The sequence below is a fragment of the Berghia stephanieae genome, chromosome 10 (assembly GCF_034508935.2).
Source record: "Berghia stephanieae isolate SIO BIC M18660-M18661 chromosome 10, UCSD_Bste_1.3, whole genome shotgun sequence".
In the NCBI taxonomy this organism is placed as follows: domain Eukaryota; kingdom Metazoa; phylum Mollusca; class Gastropoda; order Nudibranchia; family Aeolidiidae; genus Berghia; species Berghia stephanieae.
This window is the reverse complement of record NC_088369.1, coordinates 44026240-44051959: the sequence shown is the minus strand read 5'-3', so window position 1 is coordinate 44051959 and position 25720 is coordinate 44026240. Positions and strand designations below refer to the sequence as shown.

Here is a 25720-nt window from a genome sequence, read left to right as displayed (position 1 = left end):
TCATCATCATCATCACCATCACTATGATCATCATCATCATCATCATCATCATCATCATCATCATCATCATCATCATCATCATCATCATCATCATCTTCATCCACAGATTATAACAGCCCCATTGACCATCCTCATCTCTCAAAGTCTACTAACCATTCTGGGATGGGCAGGACTGTTCTTTGTTATAGCAGGGTTGAGCTACGGAGGTAAGCGAAAGACGTCACTACTGTAACTTAACCCTCTCCTTACCACCTATTGGAAAATCGTCACATTTGTTACGATGCAACCGTCAATTTTCTCATCCAGATTTCATTTCTTTTGCTATAGCTATAAAAACTTGACATTCTGTAGGGGAAATGGTATAATGAAAAACAGTTAAACTTAAAACATCGAAACCAAAAATGTAATCGATTATCCCAAAGCAATTGGATTCAATAGTCGGCTGTCACGTCGCCCAGCAACGGCGGTCATCGTGGTTCTAAACAAAGAAAATCGGTACTTTTTATTCTTCGTGCTCTTCTTTTCGAACAATATATATGAATAAAATGTGCTTGGTGCTTTTCTGCTTGAGTAAGAAATGTCTGTTTTTGTGTTGGGTGGGGGTGAAGTTTTGGGGAAAATTCTGACAAGTGCTGGTAAGGAGAGTGTTTAAACGACAACACGCCATTTTATATTTTACGTTGAGACCAGATAAACTCGTTACGAGCCCCTTCACGTCGTAAATGCTTAAAATCAAGAGCTTCAAACGGGAAGCATTTTTACAGCATTATAAATAGCAGTCTGAAGGTCATTTGCACTTTCGAATTTGAGGAAAGCGGGAGAAGAAACGACATTCCAAATACGCTTCAACAGTCGTGACGTCACTTCCCTCGTAATAACGTAAGGTAACTTAGTAACTGGCTCTAAACTATTTGAACAATGGCGGACGCCCCTATGAAATATTTCTCCGACGAGCATAAATGTGTATCCAGAGGGGGAAAAAAACCCATTATAAATCTGATCTTGTTTTGACTTTTACACATTCTGATCACAAGACATATGAAAAGTTCTAGCCAGCATGAAGAATAAAAAGTACCGATTTTCTTTGTTTAGAACCACGATTACCGCCGTTGCTGGGCGACGTGACACCAGACTATTGAATCCAATTGCTTTGGGATAACCGACTACATTTTTGGTTTAGATGTTTTAAGTTTAACTGTTTTTCATTATATCATTTCCCCTAATCTATTCTTTAAAAAAATAGGGGTTGACATTTTTCAGTATAGCCTATGTTAACTCGCTCAATGCTAACACCGACTATTCTCTCTGGTCGCGTAGTGTAGCAATCAGTCTTCTTCAGAAAAGGCTCAAATCAAGGAAAAGCTTCCTCACAGTAGAGAGCCTTCACCCAGACCACTCAGAATTCTTCCGCCTGGACAAATGGGTAGAATGGGACAAGACAGCAAACGATGCCCTCCAGCCCCCAACAGAAAAGCTCCCAGCAGACCTCAAGAGAAAAGACTGGGTGGCGTTGAACAGAGCTAGAGCAAAGGTGGGAAACACCGCCACCAACCTCTTTAAATGGAAAATCTCACCGGGCACTGAATGCCCATGCGGTCACCCCAGACAGACCATGGACCACATCCTGTCCGAATGCTCGCTGGGACCTCACTGCACCAATGCTGACCTGAGGGAATGCAACCAGACTGCCCGGGTCTGGCTGACTCACGGGCGCGACAAGATATGATGATGATGAACACCGACTATATCCGTAGTTTACCCGGGGTTACTGTTACCCCATGCCTATTTATTACATTTTTTCTGAGACAAATTATAGGCGTAGTATCAAAGCCAACCTTTTTAGTTTTTGCATGTTAATGATAGTTGAACAAAACTATCTTTGTACATGCTCATTTTTAATACATTTTTTCTAATTTTGAAAAGTAGCAAAAATCTCTAGGATTGAGTGAGTTAAAGGTTTGCCAACAAGAACAGAATTACTAAAATCTAAAAAGTATAAAATTATTTTTTTTTACAGATTGATGAACGAGTTACTTAACCGTTGGCTCGAATAGGATTCAATAGTCTGATGTCACGTCCGCCCAATAACGAGCAGCTTGGTTCTAAACTACGAAAATCGGTCCTTTTTATTTCTTCATGATGGCTAGAACTTTTTCACATGTCATGTGATCAGAATGTATAAATACCAAAACATGATCAGATTGATAATGTTTTTCTCATCTGGATACACATTTATGTCGTCGGAGAAGTATGTTACAAGGGCGTCCGCCATTGTTCCGATAGTTTAGAACCAGTTACTAAGTTACTATGCGTCATTACGATCGAAGTGACGTCACGCCTGTTGAAACCTATTGTTATTCATTACACCTGCTAGGGCTTAATCATAATGATCAGTCCTTAATTTGACCTTGGCCTTGAGAAACGTCATCTGGCCACCCTGTGGCCAGATCTATTTGCGCACACCTACAGATTTTATCGTTGAAGTCTGGATCTATGTTAATTTCTACAATACAGTAGTTTAATAATCAAAATAGACGAGTGCCTCTTTGTTCATAGCCATAGCCTTTACTTCTTTGCTAGTACAGCGGGTTCTACCGTAGCCATCGTAGCCTGACACTGACCAAAAAATGACGTCAAACTATAAGTCTTAGAGGGTTCTAGTGTCTGGCTAGGACCATCGTTAACTTATAGCCTGACACTGACCAAAAAATGACGTCAAACTATATGTCTTAGAGGGTTCTAGTGTCTGGCTAGGACCATAGTTAACTTTTAGCCTGACACTGACCAAAAAATGACGTCAAACTATAAGTCTTAGAGGGTTCTAGTGTCTGGCTAGGACCATCGTTAACTTATAGCCTGACACTGACCAAAAAATGACGTCAAACTATAAGTCTTAGAGGGTTCTAGTGTCTGGCTAGGACCATCGTTAACTTATAGCCTGACACTGACCAAAAAATGACGTCAAACTATAAGTCTTAGAGGGTTCTAGTGTCTGGCTAGGACCATCGTTAACTTATAGCCTGACACTGATCAAAAAATGACGTCAAACTATAAGTCTTAGAGGGTTCTATTGTCTGGCTAGGACCATCGTTAACTTATAGCCTGACACTGACCAAAAAATGACGTCAAACTATAAGTCTTAGAGGGTTCTAGTGTCTGGCTAGGACCATCGTTAACTTTTAGCCTGACACTGACCAAAAAATGACGCCAAACTATAAGTCTTAGAGGGTTCTAGTGTCTGGCTAGGACCATCGTTAACTTATAGCCTGACACTGACCAAAAAATGACGTCAAACTATAAGTCTTAGAGGGTTCTAGTGTCTGGCTAGGACCATCGTTAACTTTTAGCCTGACACTGACCAAAAAATGACGTCAAACTATAAGTCTTAGAGGGTTCTAGTGTCTGGCTAGGACCATCGTTAACTTATAGCCTGACACTGACCAAAAAATGACGTCAAACTATAAGTCTTAGAGGGTTCTAGTGTCTGGCTAGGACCATCGTTAACTTTTAGCCTGACACTGACCAAAAAATGACGTCAAACTATAAGTCTTAGAGGGTTCTAGTGTCTGGCTAGGACCATCGTTAACTTATAGCCTGACACTGACCAAAAAATGACGTCAAACTATAAGTCTTAGAGGGTTCTAGTGTCTGACTAGGACCATCGTTAACTTTTAGCCTGACACTGACCAAAAAATGACGTCAAACTATAAGTCTTAGAGGGTTCTAGTGTCTGGCTAGGACCATCGTTAACTTATAGCCTGACACTGACCAAAAAATAACGTCAAGATGCCAGTCTTTGGCCACAAAAGAAAACAAATCGTGAGTTATATTCAGTAGTTCAACCAATGGAATAACTTGTTTCCATGAGTTCTTCTAACGACAACTCATTAGGCAGTGCAAAAACCAAATAATGGCGTCAAAATGCCAGTCTTTTTGGGTTTCAGTGTCAGGCTATAACTTAACGATGGCTACGGTTCTCCACTGGTATGGATCATAAAGGAAGGGCATAGACGGTATGAGAGTTTTGGACAAGATGATGCTCATTTAAACCGTTCGATATTTGAAGGACGAGTTTTGTGTCCAAATTTTTAATTCGTATTTTTTCCAGAGTCAATCTAAGTGATTAAATTCACCACAAATTCATTCGTTTCACCGCCTACTATTTTGCCATATTTTCAACGTGGCGGGATGACGATAATTGACTGTGATAACTCTAGTGTATACTTATTATTGTTAATGTATCTGGCCCCGCAGTTTTTTTTTCACAGCTTGCGGCCGCAATGCGAGCACAAAAATAGGGAAAATTTTCTGATTTGCATTGCAACCGCAAAATCTGCACGTTTTGCAAATTTTCGACAAATTCTTTGATTCTTTTTTTTAAATTCGGAAACGACCTTTTATTTAAGTTAAATAAAATGTCATACCCGACTTTTTAACGTCTTTAATATAACAATTTCATTGACAGCAATTTTTTAATTGTAATTTTGTTTTCCCAACTTTGTGCCTATTTCCAAATCAGCAAAATTTGCCATTTTTTGTCTCATAATCTTCCATAATTTTGAGTTTGAAGTTGCCTAATTCCGCGTGGATATTTTATTACATGGGTTGCATGTAGATAGTTGTTAAGTGTGATACAACATATTTAGAAACCTGAAAAACTTTTGCTAAATTTACTTATAATTCTTCTTCAAAATTCATCGTTTTTGTTTGCAAAATTTTGGAATATTTTTTTTTGCAAAAAACCGCGGGGTCAGATGTACCAATATGAGAGATACCAGAATATGTTGCTTTAAACAAATTTGTTTCATTTTCTTTTTTGTTTTATTTTCTTTTAGGATTTATTCTGGCTTTCTTGTTCCGAGCCAAAGACAAAAATGGAGAAGAAATATGACCTACAAATGAATTACCCAGGACTGCCAATCAACGGGGAAAAGCCTGAAGACCCTGAAATTTGAAGAATCTGGGAATCTCTTCCTTTGCATGTTTTAAGATAACGGGGGTCGTTTGCTGTTACTACTGATGAAACCACTTGTACTTGTGCACTTGTGTCACCACAGAGTTATAGAGTGACTTTACCATTTCTCTGACGGGCACATTTGACGATATATCATAATTTCACTATCATGTTATTTATTCCAGTATTCAACAAGTTTTGGTTTGTTTTTTTTTTAAAGAAAAGAAAACAAAGGAAAGAAGAAAAAAAAAAGAATGAATTTGAATGTGACCTTCAGTTCAACCAAACAATGACAAATATATGTCACATCGTCTCAAAACGGTATAATATCGGAACGAACCATATTCTTAAAAGCGGAATTAATTGTTAAACTTGTCAAAAATATAAATTGTTGGTATTAGCACCCTAAAATATGGTATCCATTCTCCTCAATAAATCATAGAAACTCAACACAAGTCTGATATTTATAGCTATAAATTCAATTTTCAACATCTTAACCATCCCGACTGAATACCGTTTTGAGACGAAGGGTCATATATAGGTGAAGGCGGTGTTCCGTTCTCTCAATCAATAACATCAGTGGAAACGATGCATAACAGGTCCACATTTAACAAGCACCCGTTTATAACAGGGGACTTTAACCGACTGTTGCAGAGACTTTTAAGAGCCCAATCGGTTATAATAGGGGGTGCTGAAATTCACTTAATATCTCCAAATATAATGCATTAGGGCTAACCCACACCGGAGACTGACTCCGACGACCCGGCACTGCCGTCATCTGCCGTCTTCCGGATAAAGACGTCGGGTACGGACAAAATACAAAAAATAAATAGAAGAGCCGCTAGACCTACCCATACCAAGCACCCGACGCACTCTGCCGTTTTTTTTTTTTGTTTTTTTTTTTGTTTTGTTTTGTTTTTTGTTTCGAGCTTGGTATGGGTAGGTTTAGCGGCTCTTTTCTTTATTTTTTGTATTTTGTCCGTGCCCGACGTTATTATCCGGAAGACGGTAGATGACGACAGGGCCGGGCCTTCGGAGTCAGTCTCCGGTGAGTGTTAGCCCTTAGTCTACATTACGCCCATGTAATCCTGCTGCTAAAGACAACAGAGAACTAAGCTAGGCCTATCTCGTGAATGCCATGTATGTCTGTGTGTGTATACTACACACACACACACACACACACACACACACACTCTCTCTCTCTCTCACACACACACACACACACACATACCAGTCAATTGAAAGTGAGAGAGAGAGAGAGAGAGAGAGAGAGAGAGAGAGAGAGAGAGAGAGAGAGAGAGAGAGAGAGAGAGAGAATATCTAAATGATTCTTTAAAATGCTGATTTAACTCACGGGATGGATGATCTTTGACAACCAGCATATAATATTAATACTAGAAAATACTATGTCACCACTCTGAAACCAGAAGATCATTTACACATTGTATGTATCCAGCCCTAAGGAAGAGTGGTTTTAAACATCAACTTCGATTGACATCACACACGTGTTCCCTATTTCATTCCACGGTCTCAATCCTGTGTTACGGATGTCCATTTTATTCTTTTAACGAAAATAGGGTTGAAGATCAACAATACTGTACAGCCAATGTTAAACTTTTTTATCAAGTCCAGAATTGCTGGAAAAACACTAAAAATAATATAACTTTTTTTCACAGATTGATAGGTATACGAGTAACTTGTAAACCTTTCTTAAATTAAGATTCATGTATTGCCTTGTGATTGAAATGGTTATTTAGAATATCTGCTAGAAAATCATCAGTTCTTTGGCCTTCGGATTTGCTTTATTTTGTGATCGATTCTTGGTTCCGGAAATAGACAATTTATTTAGAGCAGTGGGGAGCATTAACGACGACTAGTACTAGTTGTACACGATGCCGTATTTTTCCCTTTACCACTCCGATCTACTGCTACTACTGCCACTACTACTACTGGTACTACTACTACTACTACTACTACTACTACTACTACTACTACTACTACTACTACTACTACTTCTACTACTGCCACTACTACTACTACTTCTACTACTGCCACTACTACTACTACTACTACTACTACTACTACTTCTACTACTACTACTACTTCTACTACTACTACTACTACTACTACTGCCACTACTACTACTGGTACTACTACTACTACTACTACTACTACTACTACTACTACTACTACTACTACTACTACTACTACTACTACTACAGCTGCTATTACTACTACTACTACTACTACTACTACTACTACTACTACTACTACTACTACTACTACTACTACTACTACTACAACTACTACAACTGCTATTACTACTACTACTACTACTACTACTACTACTACTACTACTACTACTACTACTACTACTACTACTACTACTACTACAGCTGCTATTACTACTACTACTACTACTACTACTACTACTACTACTACTACTACTACTACTACTACTACTACTACTACTGCTTCCGGTGGCGCTCAATGGCGACGCTTGGTTTTTCATTGCTCTGTTGTTCATCAGTAAAAGTTTGTATTCTTGTGTTATTATCTGCCATCGTTTTTGTATATGGACTTATTATTTGTAATTGGAATACAGGTATGACTATATTTAAATATTTCTATTTGTGGTACCTATTTCAATAATGTGTAGAGCATGAAAAGTTACTACGAGTGAACAATGTTGTTGTGTTCGAAATAAAAACAATATGGCGACCGTCGTCTACACAAAAAACGAATTGCTTGATATTGGACAAACAACAATCAAAACAAATGATCGAAAAGGTTTTATTGTTTCAATCAAGAAAAGAAAAAGAGGAAAACGTGGAGGCGTCAAGCAAAGAATTCGAAGAACTGGTAAAGTACCACTACCTATGATTATACTTTCAAACGTTCGATCTATCAGAAACAAAGCGGACAATATTAGCGCGTTGTGTAAATTTGATCCTGATTATGAAAACTCAAGCATACTGTGTTTTACAGAGTCATGGCTTTCAGACTTAGATACAGATAAAAGTGTAGAATTGGAAAATTTCATAATACATAGGCGTGACAGAGATAGCTCAATGACAGGAAAACAAAAAGGTGGTGGTATTTGTGTGTATGTCAACAAAAACTGGTGCAAAAGCTGTCGAACTACACGTTCATTATGTGAAAAGGACATCGAGCTCATTTCCCTCTCTCTTAGACCCCACTATTTACCTCGGGAATTCCCACTTATTTATGTCATTGCTGTGTACGTCCCTCCTGATGCGAATGCTAACACAGCTTTACGGGTAATTGAGGAGGAATCATTTAATTTTTTAAGAAAACATCCTGATGCCCCCGTAATAATTCTTGGTGATTTCAATCACTGCCCTCCTATAAATTCTTTTTATCAACACGTCTCTGTTCCTACCAGACGAGATAAAACCCTGGATCTGTGCTATACAAATATTAAAAATTCATACAGAAGCGTTCAAAAAGTAAAAATAGGAAATTCAGATCACAATAGTGTGTTGTTGATTCCAACCTACAAAACTAAATTAAGACAACATAAAGCGATTGTGAAAGAAACTCGTCTTTGGTCAACAGAAAATATAAACAAACTCCAAGGTTGTTTTGACTGCACAATATGGGATGAACTCATGTCTGATAACATGTCACTGGACGAGTGGGTTGATGTTGTCACGTCTTATATTCATTTCTGTTGTGATTTGTGCGTGGACACTAAAAGGATTAAAATATTTAACAACAACAAACCTTGGGTCAACAAACGAGTTAAGTTATTTATAAATATGAAGAAAATCGCTCATATGAGTGGGGACAAAAACAAGCAGCACGAGGCAGAAAAACAATTAAAGAGGGTAATTTATGAAGAAAAACGTAAATATAAAGATAAAATGGAAACAAACCTTAAAAATTCAAATGCATCGCAGGCGTGGAGGATGATTAAAGAAATGGGTGGCGTTAACAACAAAAAGACAGATTTTAACAATGACACACATATGAATATCGAGGAATTAAATAAGTTTTACTGTCGATTCGACACCATTGACAACGTACTTTCAAAAATTAATATCATAACAAAAAATACGTCTCCTCCGCCAGAAATCGAAGAAGAGGCGGTCATCAATGTTCTTAAATTATGTAAAAAGAAAAAAGCACCAGGTCCAGATGGACTTAGTGGGGAACTCATTTCAAACTGTAACAACCAACTAGCTGTCCCTTTCTTGCCTATTTTCCAACGTTCAATAGATGAACAGAAAATCCCAATTATATGGAAAACATCGACTATAATTCCAGTACCCAAAAAGAATCCACCAACTCAGCTGAATGATTATAGACCTGTTGCTTTAACATCAATTATTATGAAATGTCTGGAAAAGATTCTGAAAAGAGAGCTGTTGCAATTTTATATAGACCAACACATACTTGATCCATATCAGTTTGCCTACCAACAAAATCTTAGTGTGGAAGACGCACTCCTCACAGTGATGCATTCAATATCAAATCACTTGGATGTTTCACCCGCCAACTACTGCCGAATCCTATACGTCGATTTTTCGTCTGCCTTTAATGCCATGAAAACCAACATATTAATTAGTAAACTGCATGCTCTAAACCTTCCCCATTACCTCATCAACTGGTATAACAACTTTCTCATCGATCGCCCCCAACATGTCAGAGTAGGCTCAAATATATCATCAGTAAAAACTCTTTCAAACGGATGCCCACAAGGGTGTGTAAGCTCACCTCTACTTTACATCCTCTATACAAACGATTGTGTGGCTAGCTTTGATAACTGCCAACTCATCAAGTATGCTGATGACACCGCAATACTCGGCCTGCTCAATGATTCCGTCTCCGAATTTAAATACACTGAGCAAGTTAGTAAATTCAGCAAATGGTGTGCCGATAACTGTCTAGAGCTCAATGTAACAAAAACAAAGGAGCAACTGTTTGATCACAGAAAAATAGGAAAAAGAGCAAGACAAATAACAAAAATTAACAATCAGGCGGTTGAAACTGTTGAAACGTTTAAATACCTTGGTGTAATTATAGATAACAGTCTAAGATTTGAATCGCACACCAACAATGTCATCAAAAAATTAACCAGCGCTTGTATATACTCAGAAAATTAAGGTCTTCAATGTGAACAGAAAGACCATGATACAAATCTACAAGTCATTAATATTGAGTATCGTTTCGTTTGGCATCACAACGTGGTATGGAAGCTGTGGAACAAAAGAAAAATCCAAACTACATAGAACCCTCAGAGAGGCTTCAAAAATAATTAACACAGACCTTAGAAGCCTTGACACAACTTATATTAATGCAGTTGAGAAGAAATCTTTTAACATTATCAACGAAAAGAGGCATCCGCTGAACGAAAATTCCAACTTCTGCGCTCCGGAAGACGGTATCTAGAAGCAAAATGTCGGACAAATCGACATAAGACAACCTTCATTCCAACCGCCATAAAAATTAATTAACAAATCTTCTGTGGAAAAATGAGACAACCAATGAAAATAACGAGAAGCAGTGTCGTGAATCATCATCATCGACATTGCCGCCGTCGTTATCACATCATCATCATCATCATCATCATCATCATCATCATCATCATCATCATCATCATCATCATCATCATCATCATCATCTTCATCATCATCATTATCGTAGTCATCATCATCATCATCATCATCATCATCATCATCATCATCATCATCATCATCATCATCATCACAATCATTGCCATCTTCTTCTTAATATAAGACACTATATTTATAATATGGTTATCTGCTGTCCCAGCAAATATATCGTATCGTTCTATCTGTCTGTGTGTGTGTCTGTGTGTATGTATATATGTATGTATGTATGTATGTATGTATGTATGTATGTATGTATGTATGTATGTATGTATGTATGTATGTATGTATGTATGTATGTATGTATGAATGTAGGCATGCATATACGATGATATGCTGGTTTGTATGTATGTCTGCATGTATGTATGTATGTATGTATGTATGTATGTATGTATGTATGTATGTATGTATGTATGTATATGTGTTTGTATGTACGCTCATTTCTTTTGTATACACGTGTAGAAACAATGTGCAAGCGTGTATGTTCGTGTATGGCTGTGTCTGTATTTGTAAATGTGTTGATGTTCATACCATGAACCAAACTGAGCATTGTTTACCTCACATGAATTGCCTTTAATTTGGACAATAAAGATTATTATTATTATTATACTACTACTACTACTATACTACTACTACTACTACTACTACTACTACTACTACTACTACTACTACTACTACTACTACTACTACTACTACTACTACTACTACTACTACTACTACTACTACTACTACTACTACTACTACTACTACTACTACTACTACTGCTACTACTACTACTACTACTACTACTACTACTACTACTACTACTACTACAACTACTACAACTGCTATTACTACTACTACTACCTTTACTACTACTACTATTACTACTACTACTACTACTACTACTACTACTACTACTACTACTACTACTACTACTACTACTACTACTACCACTACTACTATTATTATTACTACTACTACTACTAATTCTACTACTACTATTATTACTACTACTACTACTACTACTACTACTACTACTACTACTACTACTACTACTACTACTACTACTACTAATACTACTACTACTACTACAATGTTTTGTTTTAATATTCAGATTATTTGTTTTTGTTTTACCACACATAAGCGGACGCGAACGCATGCACGAACAAACAAACATACACACTCACTCAGGCACACACTAGTCCAAATCAACGAATCCATTATACTTAATGCATTCCACCCTGCGTGACAATAGGGTAAGGTCTGTTATACGAAGGGAGTAATTGATAACCCGAGTTACACATGCATGCACCCACCCTACAGAAACACCTAAAATGTAGCTTCCGTAAAATAGCCTGACTCTACTTTTAAAAATTTCAATCAAAAGTCAAGGCCAAGGTCAGACCACCAAATGAAAGGAAATCGTTGATTTTGTACAACGGTTTAACCAATGGGGTAGTATGTGTGACCCTTCGCCTCAAAACGGTATTAAGTCGGGTTGGTTAAGATGTTGAAAATTTAATTTATAGCCAGAAATATCAGACTTGTGTTGAGTTTGTATGTTTTATTGAGGAGAATGGATACCATATTTTAGGGTGCTAATGCCAACAATTTAAATTTTTGACCAGTTTAACATTTAATTCAGATTTTAAGCACCTGGTTCGTTCCGACATAATACCGTTTTGACACGATGGGTCACATTTATGATCCCTGCCCATTCCCAACAACAAATAACCGGTCGATGCAATAGACTTATATGACGCCACAATACAGTGGAGTCGGACTATAATAGTAGTTACAGAAATACCACAAGCCACTAAGTCAAACATTAGCACGTAGACAACAAGCAAGTCATCAAGCTGGGACCAGATCCTCCATAAACTAGAGGAGACAGCCTAAAACTCATAAAGCCTCTGGAGACCAAATCCATCCTTTAGGCCATAAAACACCTGTTAATCCTGCCTTGATAAGGCATAAATACTAGAACATGCATCAATCGAGCCCGAACCAACAAGCCCACCTAAATACAATCGAACAAGTACAAAGAAAAGCTTCGAGAACGAACGTCACCAACTGGAACTCACTCAAACCAGGCAACATCATCACCATACTCGGCTAAAGTAAGTGGCTCACATAAGTAGCCAAGAGGAGAGAAGAGCGCCTTCAGTTCCCACTATCTGGTCCGGCAGAATAACGATAGGGAATGAGATTAGCGGAAGAGTAGCGTCCTTTGATTGGACGTCACCTTACAGAGAGAACGTCAATTTGGTTTTGAAGTGTCTCAAGCCGCTTTCACCGGAAGCGAGGACGAAAGACGCATGCGCACAACCAACATGACGTTCTCTCTCTAATAACTTTTCCGCCGGTGACGTCACAGACTATGGGTGACGTCCAATCAAGGGACGCTACTCTTCCGCTAATCTCATTCCCTATAAAGAATACGAGGTTAACTCTTACCAGCGTTCACCCCAGAAACCAACATCGGACACGCCCGAAACCTGCAGTTCTGACAAGCCGACCAGTCCCCACGGTCATAATAGGCATGACTGCCCAAGCCGAAAGACAATTGCCTAATCGGACCTGTTTACCAATTCAAATGTTTAAGATACCGTATTAGTTCCTCCTTTCTCCTTCATCATAGACACCCATCTGTCTTCACTCCTTGTCAATAAGAAGTGACTCAGACAGCATCAGCATCCTCATCCTCTTCCTCCTCACCATCGCTATAATTATCATCCTCATCATCATTCCTCACACTCCCATAATCCTCATCGTCACCAGTTTCTCCCTGGTGCAACTTTGTGACCAAATGTACAAAGACATCCATGAAACAACCCGACAAGTCCTGCTTCGGCCCACTTAAATAATAAAATGAACTAAATATACCGATATCCGTGTCACGTCATGTGTATATTACACTATGCTGGAAACTAAGGCTGCTTCAAATCGTGGGTCGATGCGTCTATTGTATTTAAAAAGGAATCAAGAGCCATGAGTTTGTATAAAATAAAAATTATACTCAAAATATTTGCTAAACATACAAAAAAAAAATTGAATCGTTACGAAGGAAATCATAATGTGGGTCATTGTATACTAGCAACACTGATAAAAACATAAATATACAAGTTAGTGCATCAGCCACACAACCATAAGTCGTTACCCATAGTCTCAAATCAATAACGATCTGATACCATCAGACAATCTATTCAGAGATGGCAGGGCTGTTGAAAACCAGCTCCCCGTTTTGATCCACACCAAATGTCTTATCTAAGGACTCCGTACTAAGTATGCAAATGTTAAGCCACCTAGACGTAATGACAGTAAAAAATGATAATCAATCCTGGACATATAAGTTATGTCCGGAACCTCTTAAGAGGGTTCCCTGGCATTGACAAACTTTACCCATGCCTGCTCCAAACGGCAAAAAGCACGAGCGAAGCAGCATAGATCTACACGAGAAAGAAAAAATAACAATTGTATGACCCAAGCATATGAGACACAAAACCATCTCAAATGTCTAAATTATTAATGCCCAAAAGAGCTATAAAAAAAGGCAGACACCGGTACCATTGATAGATGACTTACTTGGTACATACTATCTCCGGTCAAAGGCCAAAGGCTAAGGCAGCTAGAGTCTGGAAATTATATGGGTCATACATAAAGATTGCTTGATACAAACAATCTGGCTGATGAGGCCTATATATAGCACTTGACAACTAATGACTGGGTTGTCTAAAGTATAACGAGAAAATCGTGCCGGCGACATGTGACTTAGTGTACACTTACCCCCTGGCCAGGACAAAAGATTAAACACTTAGAGTTCTGTAAGTCGCCAGAGTCGTAATGACAGTAAAAAAGTATTTAATCAACCCTGGACACAAAAACTATGTCCGGAACTTCACCAAAAGGTTCCCTGGCATTGGCAAACTATATCCATGCCTGTCCCCAAACGGAAATAGCACGAGCAAAGCAGCATAGATCTACATCAGAAAGTAAAAACAACTATTGTATGACCCAAGCATATGAGATTCCAAGTGATCGGAAACCGGGGGGTGGTTGTGGTTGTTGTTGTTGTAGTAAGAGAAGAAGAAGAAGAAGAAGAAGAAGAAGAAGAAGAAGAAGAAGAAGAAGAAGAAGAAGAAGAAAGAAGAAAGAAGAAGAGAAGAAGAAGAAGAAGAAGAAGAAGAAGAAGAAGAAGAAGAAGAAGAAGAAGAAGAAGAAAGAAGAAGAAGAAGAAGAAGAAGAAGAAGAAGAAGAAGAAGAAGAGAGAAGAAGAAGAGAGAAGAAGAAGAAGAAGAAGAAGAAGAAGAAGGAAAGAAAAGAAGAAGAAAAAGAAGAAGAAATAATAATAATAATAATAATAATAATAATAACAAATATAATAATAATAATAATAATAATAATAATAATAATAATAATAATAATAATAATAATAATAATAATAATAATAATAATAATAATAAGAAGAAGAAGAAGAAGAAGAAGAAGAACAAAAAGAAGAAGAACCAATCAGAGTATTTCCTACCATTTACCCCGTTTCGTCCCATTGACTATTTATTTCCTGTATGAAAAGGCAGGAGATACCTTTTGTGCATGTCAAACTCACAGATAGGTCAGGCTCAAATAATGAGCATTTTTCACAATATTTCGACACACTGGTAAGGGAATTGCATCGATAAAACCTGACGAGACGTTGTATTTTTTTCAATCATCTGTGTTAAAATTGTGAGTGATGCTCAGGATCTGAGTGATTATTTTCTCGGGTGATAGGCAAGCACTTAAGGTGGCCATGGGTCTTCGGTTGATTTCAAGGTTTATTCTATAAGATAATAGCTAAATAGGCTGGGAAACAAGAGGTCACATAGGAACCATCAATACCCCATCTCTCATTATTTAAATGGTACCATGATGAAGATAAACAAAATTTCCTTTTTTCAGCCCATAGGGGAAATTTGTCTCTAAGATCTTTTCCACAGGAAGACTGGAATAACCCAGGCGTCAGTCACAGTGCAGCGCTGAAAATTGAGCTCGGGAGAGGTGACTTGCTCAAGTCACATAGCGCAGCGGCGGGTGATTGAAACTAGGTACCTTTTGGGTACGAACTAAAGACCGTACTAATGAGCCACGCTCCAACCCCCCCCCCCCCCCTCAAGACGAAGCATATTGAAAAATGGCGAGTCAACATTTCCATTTAGGCCGGAAAACTTTCATCGTTTTTAACCACAGATTGAGGTATCCCCCAACTTATCAAAATTCTTAAACGTTAGGCTTTTCTAACTTAATAAAACGGGGGAAAACATTGATTGATGTCGGCCGATGATTGTAAAACGAATGAAAAATCTTGAAGAATCGTTTAATCAGCAAACAACAAGAATGAATCCAACCAACAAAATGTATAAAATAGGACAAAAACTAAGGCAAGAAACAACCAAATTGAGACACAAAAGATTACGTTTTCTGATGAGAGCCAACGGCTTGTGCTCTAAAATTTTAAATAGAGATTAACCATGCGTGCTGCCCCAATCGTGTAAAACTATTTTCAGATCTTTTTTCAATTGTCAGCAAGTTCAATTTTTAGGCCAAAATTAAATACAAAAAATTCCGAAGGGGACAACCGTTATCTCAAAGACTTGAGAGAAAACTATGTCCAGACAAACATCAGACATTTGTTAGCAATTACTGTGAATATTCTGAGCCAAATTTAAATACGTAATTGCGATCGTGACTGGCATTAGGCTTTTAACGAAATCGGGTCGAACGAGACGCCGAACGCCGAACCCGAACGGATTTAGCCTTCTCACGTGACCATGAACGAGATCTGGATAGTGAAGACTCTCAAGCAGAATGCAGCATCGGATCTAAGATCACGTGATAGAGGATAGCTTCCCATTGACTATTTATTTCCTGTATGAAAAGGCAGGAGATACCTTTTGTGCATGTCAAACTCACAGATAGGTCAGGCTCAAATAATGAGCATTTTTCACAATATTTCGACACACTGGTAAGGGAATTGCATCGATAAAACCTGACGAGACGTTGTATTTTTTTCAATCATCTGTGTTAAAATTGTGAGTGATGCTCAGGATCTGAGTGATTATTTTCTCCGGGTGATAGGCAAGCACTTAAGGTGGCCATGGGTCTTCGGTTGATTTCAAGGTTTATTCTATAAGATAATAGCTAAATAGGCTGGAAACAAGAGGTCACATAGGAACCATCAATACCCCATCTCTCATTATTTAAATGGTACCATGATGAAGATAAACAAAATTTCCTTTTTTCAGCCCATAGGGGAAATTTGTCTCTAAGATCTTTTCCACAGGAAGACTGGAATAACCCAGGGTCGAACGAGACGCCGAACGCCGAACCCGAACGGATTTAGCCTTCTCACGTGACCATGAACGAGATCTGGATAGTGAAGACTCTCAAGCAGAATGCAGCATCGGATCTAAGATCACGTGATAGAGGATAGCTTGGGTTGCTGTTGGCTTGTGTTAGGGGAGGGGCAAGGTCAGTGTCATTCAATAGTATATAATTGTGCACGTGGCGCTCTATACAGAGAGAAAATTATAAATTGATTACGGGCGAAGGTGGGGGGAGGGGGAGGGGGGGGGGTTGACCCACAAACGATCGAGGTGTTGGGCTTCGGGTAGACCATGATACGAAATCAAAGAGAAAAGGCCGCTGGTACTTGGATGGTGGAAATGGTTGGGGGTGGGGGGGGGGGTAGTGACAATCAGCATGGGATGTATATATTAACATTAAAAATATAGGCAATAGATGACCAGGGATGTGTATTGTTTGTGTATTGTTTGTATATGTTTATGTGTGTGTGTGTGCGCGCGCGTGTGTGTGAAAGAGATTACACAAAAATACCTTTCTCGGGAGCTTCCAAATGATTACGTATACGATAAATTTGAAAACCACGTTGTTGAATCAGCTTGCAAAAAGGAGAACATTTATCTTTGTTTCACAAAAATAGGTTTAGAAATAAAAAAATTTTTCTAGTAGATTGATTTTGAAAAAAGTATTGCTCAATTTTTTAAATTTAATGATAGTTTCTTTATTTTCCGGTCGGTTTTCTTGATTTATATCTCATTTTTCAATTCTCAATGCGACGAGCACACTGATGTATCTCGTGTGATTCAAAAGCGTTGTTTGTTTTTTTAATATATATATACTGAGAGTCCTCACTAATTAATTCCTGAGCGTTGATATGGTGACGCAACTATTACATACAAGACCTTGCAGTCGAGTCGGCAGGGCTTTTGGGTTACACAATCACTATTTACCCCTCGGTCAGCGGTACTCTTTGATGTATACAACACTCACCGCCTTTACGCAAAGCCGCCTGCCCATAAATCAAGAGATGGTCTCCTAACTGTTCACAAGCGAACTGTCAAACGAGCAATCGATGATTGGATAAGAATCTCAAGATCTCATATAATAAGGTAAGTTTTGGAGAGGTGATATCCCCCACCCGTCATCGGACAGAACTTGCATTGCGTTATATCATATAAGCTCCGCCTCCTCTTTCTATTCCGGAGTCACGAGATTAGACGAGAGGACGCGAGAAAAAACTGATCACGTGATCGGTAAGTCGTTCGTTCGGTGTCCGTTCGGTGAGCAACTATAACTCGGTATTATCTCACAGACGTAGGGACCACCATTTTATCTCCAAGACCAGATACCGAGGGTAGGGTGCAAAACTATCGTAAGTCGAGTTGTGATAGTTTTGCAATGAGAGATATGTTGTGCGTTGAAATACTGCACACCTTGGGTCAAATCGACATTCCTATCGCATTAAAAGCAAAAAAGTTATTCAAATTTGAAGAAATATCTTAAATAAATTGTTACAAATTTGTGGAAATAAGACTGTCGTAACTTGACTTAAGATAGTCTTACAACCAGTTTTTACTTTTCCCTTCAAATTTATGTATCGTAAGTGAGAGTTACGATAGTCTCTTTGCCAAATGTGACCCATCGTCTCAAAACGGTATTATGTCAGAACGAACCAGATGCTTAAAAGCGGAATTAATTATTAAATCGGTCAAAAACTATACACTGTTGGCATTAGCACCCTAAAATATGGTATCCATTCTCCTCAATAAAACATACAAACTCAACACAAGTCGGATATTTCTGGCTATTAATTCCATTATCAACATCTTAACCATCCCGACTTAATACCGTTTTGAGGCGAAGAGTCACAAATAAGTATTATACTGTTTAACGTAAAATTAATTGTTAATTAATTAAAGTTAGTCTATGGGAAAGTTAATTTTTCATTCTCTCTCGTTCTGCTGCTCAATGTAGTATTATGTATTTATTCCTTATCTGTTTTGTAGATGTTGGCTGTGATCGGCGACATTCATTTGTCTGGTTGCGGCGTTAAGCCCCCCATAGACGCCGACATCCGCTGAGAGCGGGACGGATGACCTATCGCTGTGACCCGATACCTGCGTTTATCGCAGATGATTTTTGCCCACATACGGGGAGATATTTTTTTGAGGCGATGGGCGATCGGGGGCGTGGCAGTATAAAAAAGTGGACAATTTTTTTTCGGATTTTCGCTGTTTTCACGTCGGATTCGTGATCAGCGTCAAATTTACAATATGTTTGATACTAAGAACTGTGTGTTTACTCCAAAAATTGGTGAAATTAGAAATAAATTTTAATTAATAGTGAGGCTACGATCCCAGTTACTGTCTGTTATTCTATCTTTCGTCTTGCGCACAATAGTGATTACTTCTCACTAAATTATATCAATTAGACTGTTGAAGGAACGAAATTGACATTATTCCACTCTTTGTTATTGTATTAAGGCAGTCATTTTGGTAATTAGTTCTCACTAAATTATATCAATCAGACTTTTAACGTTCAAGGTTCCTCGTAGTTTTGTGTGACGGTACGTTATTTCCGACTGGTGGATGTTGTAAGCATTTTACCTAAACTCAAAGCATCAATAACCGTCCAAGATATTCGCATCATATGTAGCAATAGCTATAATAATCTAACATGTCGAGAGAGAGAGAGAGAGAGAGAGAGAGAGAGAGAGAGAGAGAGAGGGGGGGGGGGAGAGAAAGAAAGAGAAAGAGAGAAAAATTTACTTGCGCGATATATACCGCTATATTCAATAAAGGTGCTCAAATCACTTTATAAGGGTCTTTGGCCAACATAAAAACATGTTAGACGAGACATGACTGTTAAGCGATATTGCAATTGTTTCCCGACAGAGACGACGCTGTAAACAGGGAGGTACTCATTTTAATAGTGAACAAGGTGAGAGAATGCGAGTAAAGAGCCTTTTCCAAGGACTCAATTATGCGCCACTCAGAGCGGGACTCGAATCCAGTACCGTCCGATCCAAAGGCGAGTGTCATTTCACAAGATCACATGCATAGCCGCACAAAAAAGTGATGAGAGAATAGATTCATATGTATTGAAGGAGGAGAGAGCGGATGGAGTGAGTAAAGTTCTTGGATATTTATAAAAGGAACCAAATTGACGTCACTCATCTCATTGTTATTGTTTTTAGACACCCATTTTTATGATTAGTTCTCATTAAAATATATCAGACTATAACGTTCAAGGTTCCATGTAGATCTTTGGGCTGGAGTGATATTTCTGGCTGGCGGACTTTGTGAGTATTTTAATTTAACACAGAGCATCAATAGAAGGAATGAATTTGACGTTAGTCAACCCGTTGTTATTGCTTTTAGACAGCATTTTATAATTAACTTATCACTAAGTTATATCAATCAGACAATGAACGTTCGCGTTTGCAATTTTGTGTGTTAATATGTTATACCCCGATGGAGATGTCGTGAGTATTTTTCCAATACGCATAACATCCATACATTTACAATCCGATTTAAGTTTAAAAACAACGTAGACCACGGAAATTTTTCCATTTTGTGGACAATAAAGATTTGTTATTTATCGTCATTATTATTATTATTATTATTATTATTATTATTATTATTATTATTATTATTATTATTATTATTATTATTATTATTATTATTATTATTATTATTATTATTATTATTATTTATAAAACAAATCGACAATGTTCCCGTGGCAGGTTAAACGGGTACTCCTGGGGACAATGCCCACCCCTGTCATCACGTAGTCAAGGCTTTTTGGCATCTGCCAATCCCAAATGTCTGTGTCAAGGTCGACCGTCATGTCGCGACAACGGGTGAGGAGGAAAAAAAAAAAAAAAAGAACTGGCATATTATTATATCATTACATTGAAATCATGAAAACTATTTTTTATTTTGTATGAACGAAACTTTTGCCATCTACCTCTTCCTGGCGCAACATTTATAAAAATATTATTTTTAAAAATAATAACACAGCATTTATTTGGCGCAATATCCACGTGCTCAAATCGCTTTACAAGGGGTCCCAAGGCAACAGCAATATTAAACTTGAAAGACAAGACATGACGCCTGTCAGGCGATGGGACATTTTTTTCCCAACAAAGACAACGAACGGTCATGTACTCATTTCACACCTGAGTACGGTGAGAGAATGTGAGTTAAGAGCATTTTCCAAGGACTCAACTCTGCACCACTCAGAGCGGGTCTCGAAACCTGAACCTTCCGATCCGAAAGCGAGAGTCATACCACTTGATCCATCACAAAACAGGGAGGGGCCCTGTTCTGTCGGCCAAATAGCCTCAATATTAATTAAAATTTATTTCTAATTTCATCAATTTTTGGAGTAAAAACATAGTTCTTGGTATCAAACCTATTGTAAATTCGACGCTGATCATGAATCTGACGTCAAAACAGCGAAAATCCGAAAAAAATTGTCCAATTTTTTATACTGCTACGCCCCCGATCGCCGATCGCCTCGAAAAATATTAAGCAAAGCGGGCTTTGCGAGCGATGGACCGTACCTAGGTTTATCGGCCAGGTATTTGGCCACACACATTGCGTTTTCACCCCGGTTTGCCTGATCGTGGTTCGGACGCCTATCAAAACCGTGCGTGTATGGAGCCTTTTAAACCTCTCCTTACCAACTACAGGAAAATCGTCACATTCGTTACGATACAACCAACATTTTTCGTATTCAAATTTCGCTTGTACATCATAAAATTTAAAAAAATGAGCAATGTGTTGTAAAGCTTGTTTTACTAAAGAAATTATGCATCGGAAGAACTTTACTGCTATTGTGTTTGAGTGATCAAAAAAATCTATTTTTGTGTTAGTTTGGTGTGAAGTTTTGGGGAAAATCATGAAAATGGCTGGTAAGGAGAGAGTTAAGGGTTGCTTTTGCCTGTTGAATTCATGGGTGGGTTTCTTGGTCATTCTTTGGTTGTCCCAGTTGGTCACTTGATTATTGATAACCAGATATCCAGATAACCAGATATCCAGATATCCAGATATCCAGATAACCAGCTATACAGATAACCAGATATCCAGATAACCAGATAACCAGATATACAGATAACCAGATATCCAGATATCCAGATATTCAGATAGCCAGATAACCAGATATCCAGATAACCAGATATCCAGATATCCAGATAACCAGATATCCAGATATCCAGATAAGCAGATATCCAGATATCCAGATACCCAGATATCCAGATCCAAATCCAAATCCAGATATGTGAATATGATATAGGAACAAAACTTTGACTAGTTGCACACTTGTGTTTCTTTATGAGCAGTGATGTCGTAAGGATTTCAATTAACAACCCTTGACAACACCATTCATCTCATTTTTTACAATGAATAATAATGTGAAATTGATTGTAAGCTTCAATTTAATTACAAAAACAGATCAAATGAACGTTTCGGGCTTCCCCTTTATCAACAAAACAGAATGAATGAAACACCACAGATGAATGAAATAATATGGTAGTGGCGTAGTTAAGATGAATAAGGTTAATTTAGGAGTAGGAGACTTGCTTTTATCTAAAAATGCTCGGAGTTGAGTCCATCCCAGAAACCAATGATGCTCTAACCCCACGCGCGTTTTTTTTTTTTCTTGCAAAAAAATATTTCAAAATTTTGCAAAGAAAATGATGAATTTTGCAGAAGAAAATAAGTAAATTTTGCAAAACATTTGCAGGTTTCTAAATATGTTGTATTACACCAAACAACAAACTACATGCAAGCCATGAAATACAATATCCCCGTGGAATTAGGCAATTTCAAATTCAGTAGCCTGTCGATTCTTGGGGTATTTCTTTATATCATCTGGTTTTTCTGCTGACGCTTTTCTTAGCAGATTGTATTATCCAGACTATAAAAGTTCATGGTTACACAGAGTTCTGTGTGTTGGTCCAGTCACTAAACTTGAAGGTGGCTACGAAACCATCCTTAGGGCGGAGGAAGACTTTAGAAGCTGGGTTGACGAAATAAATTTGGAGGTGTAGCCATACGCTACTACTACTACTACTGCTACTACTACTACTACTACTACTACTACTACTACTACTACTACTACTACTACTACTACTACTACTACTACTACTACTACTACTCCTCCTCCTCCTACTACTACTACTACTACTACTACTACTACTACTACTACTACTACTACTACTACTACTACTACTACTACTACTACTACTACTACTACTACTACTACTATACTACTACTACTACCTACTACTACTACTACTACTACTACTACTACTACTACTACTACTACTACTACTACTACTATACTACTACTACTACTACTACTACTATACTCACTACTACTACTACTACTACTACTACTACTACTACTACTACTACTACTACTACTACTACTACTACTACTACTACTACTACTACTGTGTGTTGGTCCGTTATATTTCCGGATGGCAATGTTGCGAGCTTCCTCGCCAAGCGCATATTATCTATACCGACACAGCTACAGTTCTAAACTTTTACTATGTTATTTATAAACTGTCACAGAGAACGTATAAGCAAAAATATTACAATTCGCTCAAGGTCTAAACAATAGATAAAATAAGAGAGTGGATAGTATTGGGTATTATCTTCATCATGCTGAATACAATTGCCACAAATTGTCTGTATAAATGATAAGATATGAAGTGAGTAGAAAAGTGCCAGAAGACAATAGAGAATAAAAAATTTTTTTCGCGGCGGTGGTGGGGTTTGAACCTGCGACCTTATTGGTACGACAACTCCGCCTGGCAGGTGAGAGCGTGGCTCTACCGTGTGAGCTATCCACGAACACATAATAAAAATATTCGTTTCAAACCCAAAGTCATTCCTAGATCCCTCTCTCACCCACTTCTTGAGATCGCCGATTCGTTCACCACCATCGCGAAGTAATTTTGACCAGCAGTTAAGCTTAATAGCCAATATTCTCATCACAAACATATAACATAGAAACGATTGAGACATTGAGTATGCTCCGGTGTATGGGGTGAATTTTTAATTCAGAAAAGTGAGTGGAGCAGGCACTTATGTTGGTAACAACAAGATATGAAGTGAGTAGAAAAGTGCCAGAAGACAATAGAGAATAAAAAATTTTTTCGCGGCGGTGGTGGGGTTTGAACCTGCGACCTTATTGGTACGACAACTCCGCCTGGCAGGTGAGAGCGTGGCTCTACCGTGTGAGCTATCCACGAACACATAATAAAAATATTCGTTTCAAACCCAAAGTCATTCCTAGATCCCTCTCTCACCCACTTCTTGAGATCGCCGATTCGTTCACCACCATCGCGAAGTAATTTTGACCAGCAGTTAAGCTTAATAGCCAATATTCTCATCACAAACATATAACATAGAAACGATTGAGACATTGAGTATGCTCCGGTGTATGGGGTGAATTTTTAATTCAGAAAGTGAGTGGAGCAGGCACTTATGTTGGTAACAACAAGATATGAAGTGAGTAGAAAAGTGCCAGAAGACAATAGAGAAAAAAATTTTTTATTCTCTATTGTCTTCTGGCACTTTTCTACTCACTTCATATCTTGTTGTTACCAACATAAGTGCCTGCTCCACTCACTTTTCTGAATTAAAAATTCACCCCATAACCGGAGCATACTCAATGTCTCATCGTTTCTATGTTATATGTTTGTGATGAGAATATGGCTATTAAGCTTAATGCTGGTCAAAATTACTTCGCGATGGTGGTGAACGAATCGGCGATCTCAAGAAGTGGGTGAGAGAGGGATCTAGGAATGACTTTGGGTTTGAAACGAATATTTTTATTATGTGTTCGTGGATAGCTCACACGGTAGAGCCACGCTCTCACTGCCAGGCGGAGTTGTCGTACCAATAAGGTCGCAGGTTCAAACCCCCACCCCGCGAAAAAAATTTTTTATTCTCTATTGTCTTCTGGCACTTTTCTACTCACTTCATATATCTTTGTTACCACACTAAGTCCCTGCTCCACTCACTTTCTGAATTAAAATTCACCCATACACGGAGCATACTCAATGTCTCAATCGTTTCTATGTTATATGTTTGTGATGAGAATATTGGCTATTAAGCTTAACTGCTGGTCAAATTACTTCGCGATGGTGGTGAACGATCGGCGATCTCAAGAAGTGGGTTGAGAGAGGATCTAGGAATGACTTTGGGTTTGAACGAATATTATTTATATGTGTTCGTGGATAGCTCACACGGTAGAGCCACGCTCTCACTCCCAGCGGAGTTGTCGTACCAATAAGTCGCAGGTTCAAACCCACCACCGCCGCGATAAAAAATTTTTTATTCTATTGTCTTCTGGCACTTTTCTACTCACTTCATATCTTGTTGTTACCAACATAAGTGCCTGCTCCACTCACTTTTCTGTATAAATGATAGTATTTCACAAACTTCCGACACAACTACAACTCTAGACTTTAAGTTTTAGTGAGGTATTCAGATAAACATAATAGATAAGGGAGCGTTCACATATTATGTCAACACTTTGGGGGGGGGGGGGGGGGGGGGGGGGGGGAGTCTGCCAAATGTTGACAAGTGTTGACATGGGGGAGGGGGGGGGGTCTGCCAAATGTTGACAAGTGTTGACATGGGGGAGGGGGGGGGGGGTTCATACCCAAGATTATGTCATCAAAAATTTGGTTATACAAATAGAATAAAAACACACCCAAGAAAAACACTGTAAAAGTTGAAGCGGATTAGTAACATATATGTTATTATTCGGATAGGACATCAGTCTT

The 25720-nt window shown here is 38.3% G+C and overlaps 2 protein-coding genes across 3 annotated transcripts in view; both read left to right on the top strand.

The window, feature by feature from the left end:
* The window catches only part of LOC144955842 (apicoplast pyruvate carrier 1-like), a 45145-nt gene extending 39999 nt beyond the window's left edge, over positions 1-5146 (top strand). For both annotated transcript variants that reach the window (XM_078886041.1, XM_078886040.1), the window contains exons 10-11: positions 107-206; positions 4836-5146. In XM_078886041.1, the coding sequence (XP_078742167.1) occupies positions 107-206; positions 4836-4891 (156 nt within the window). In that variant the 3' untranslated portion in view covers positions 4892-5146. The remainder of the gene's footprint in view (positions 1-106; positions 207-4835) is intronic.
* The window catches only part of LOC144955846 (uncharacterized), a 340128-nt gene that overhangs the window by 286016 nt on the left and 28392 nt on the right, over positions 1-25720 (top strand). The window lies entirely within an intron of this gene.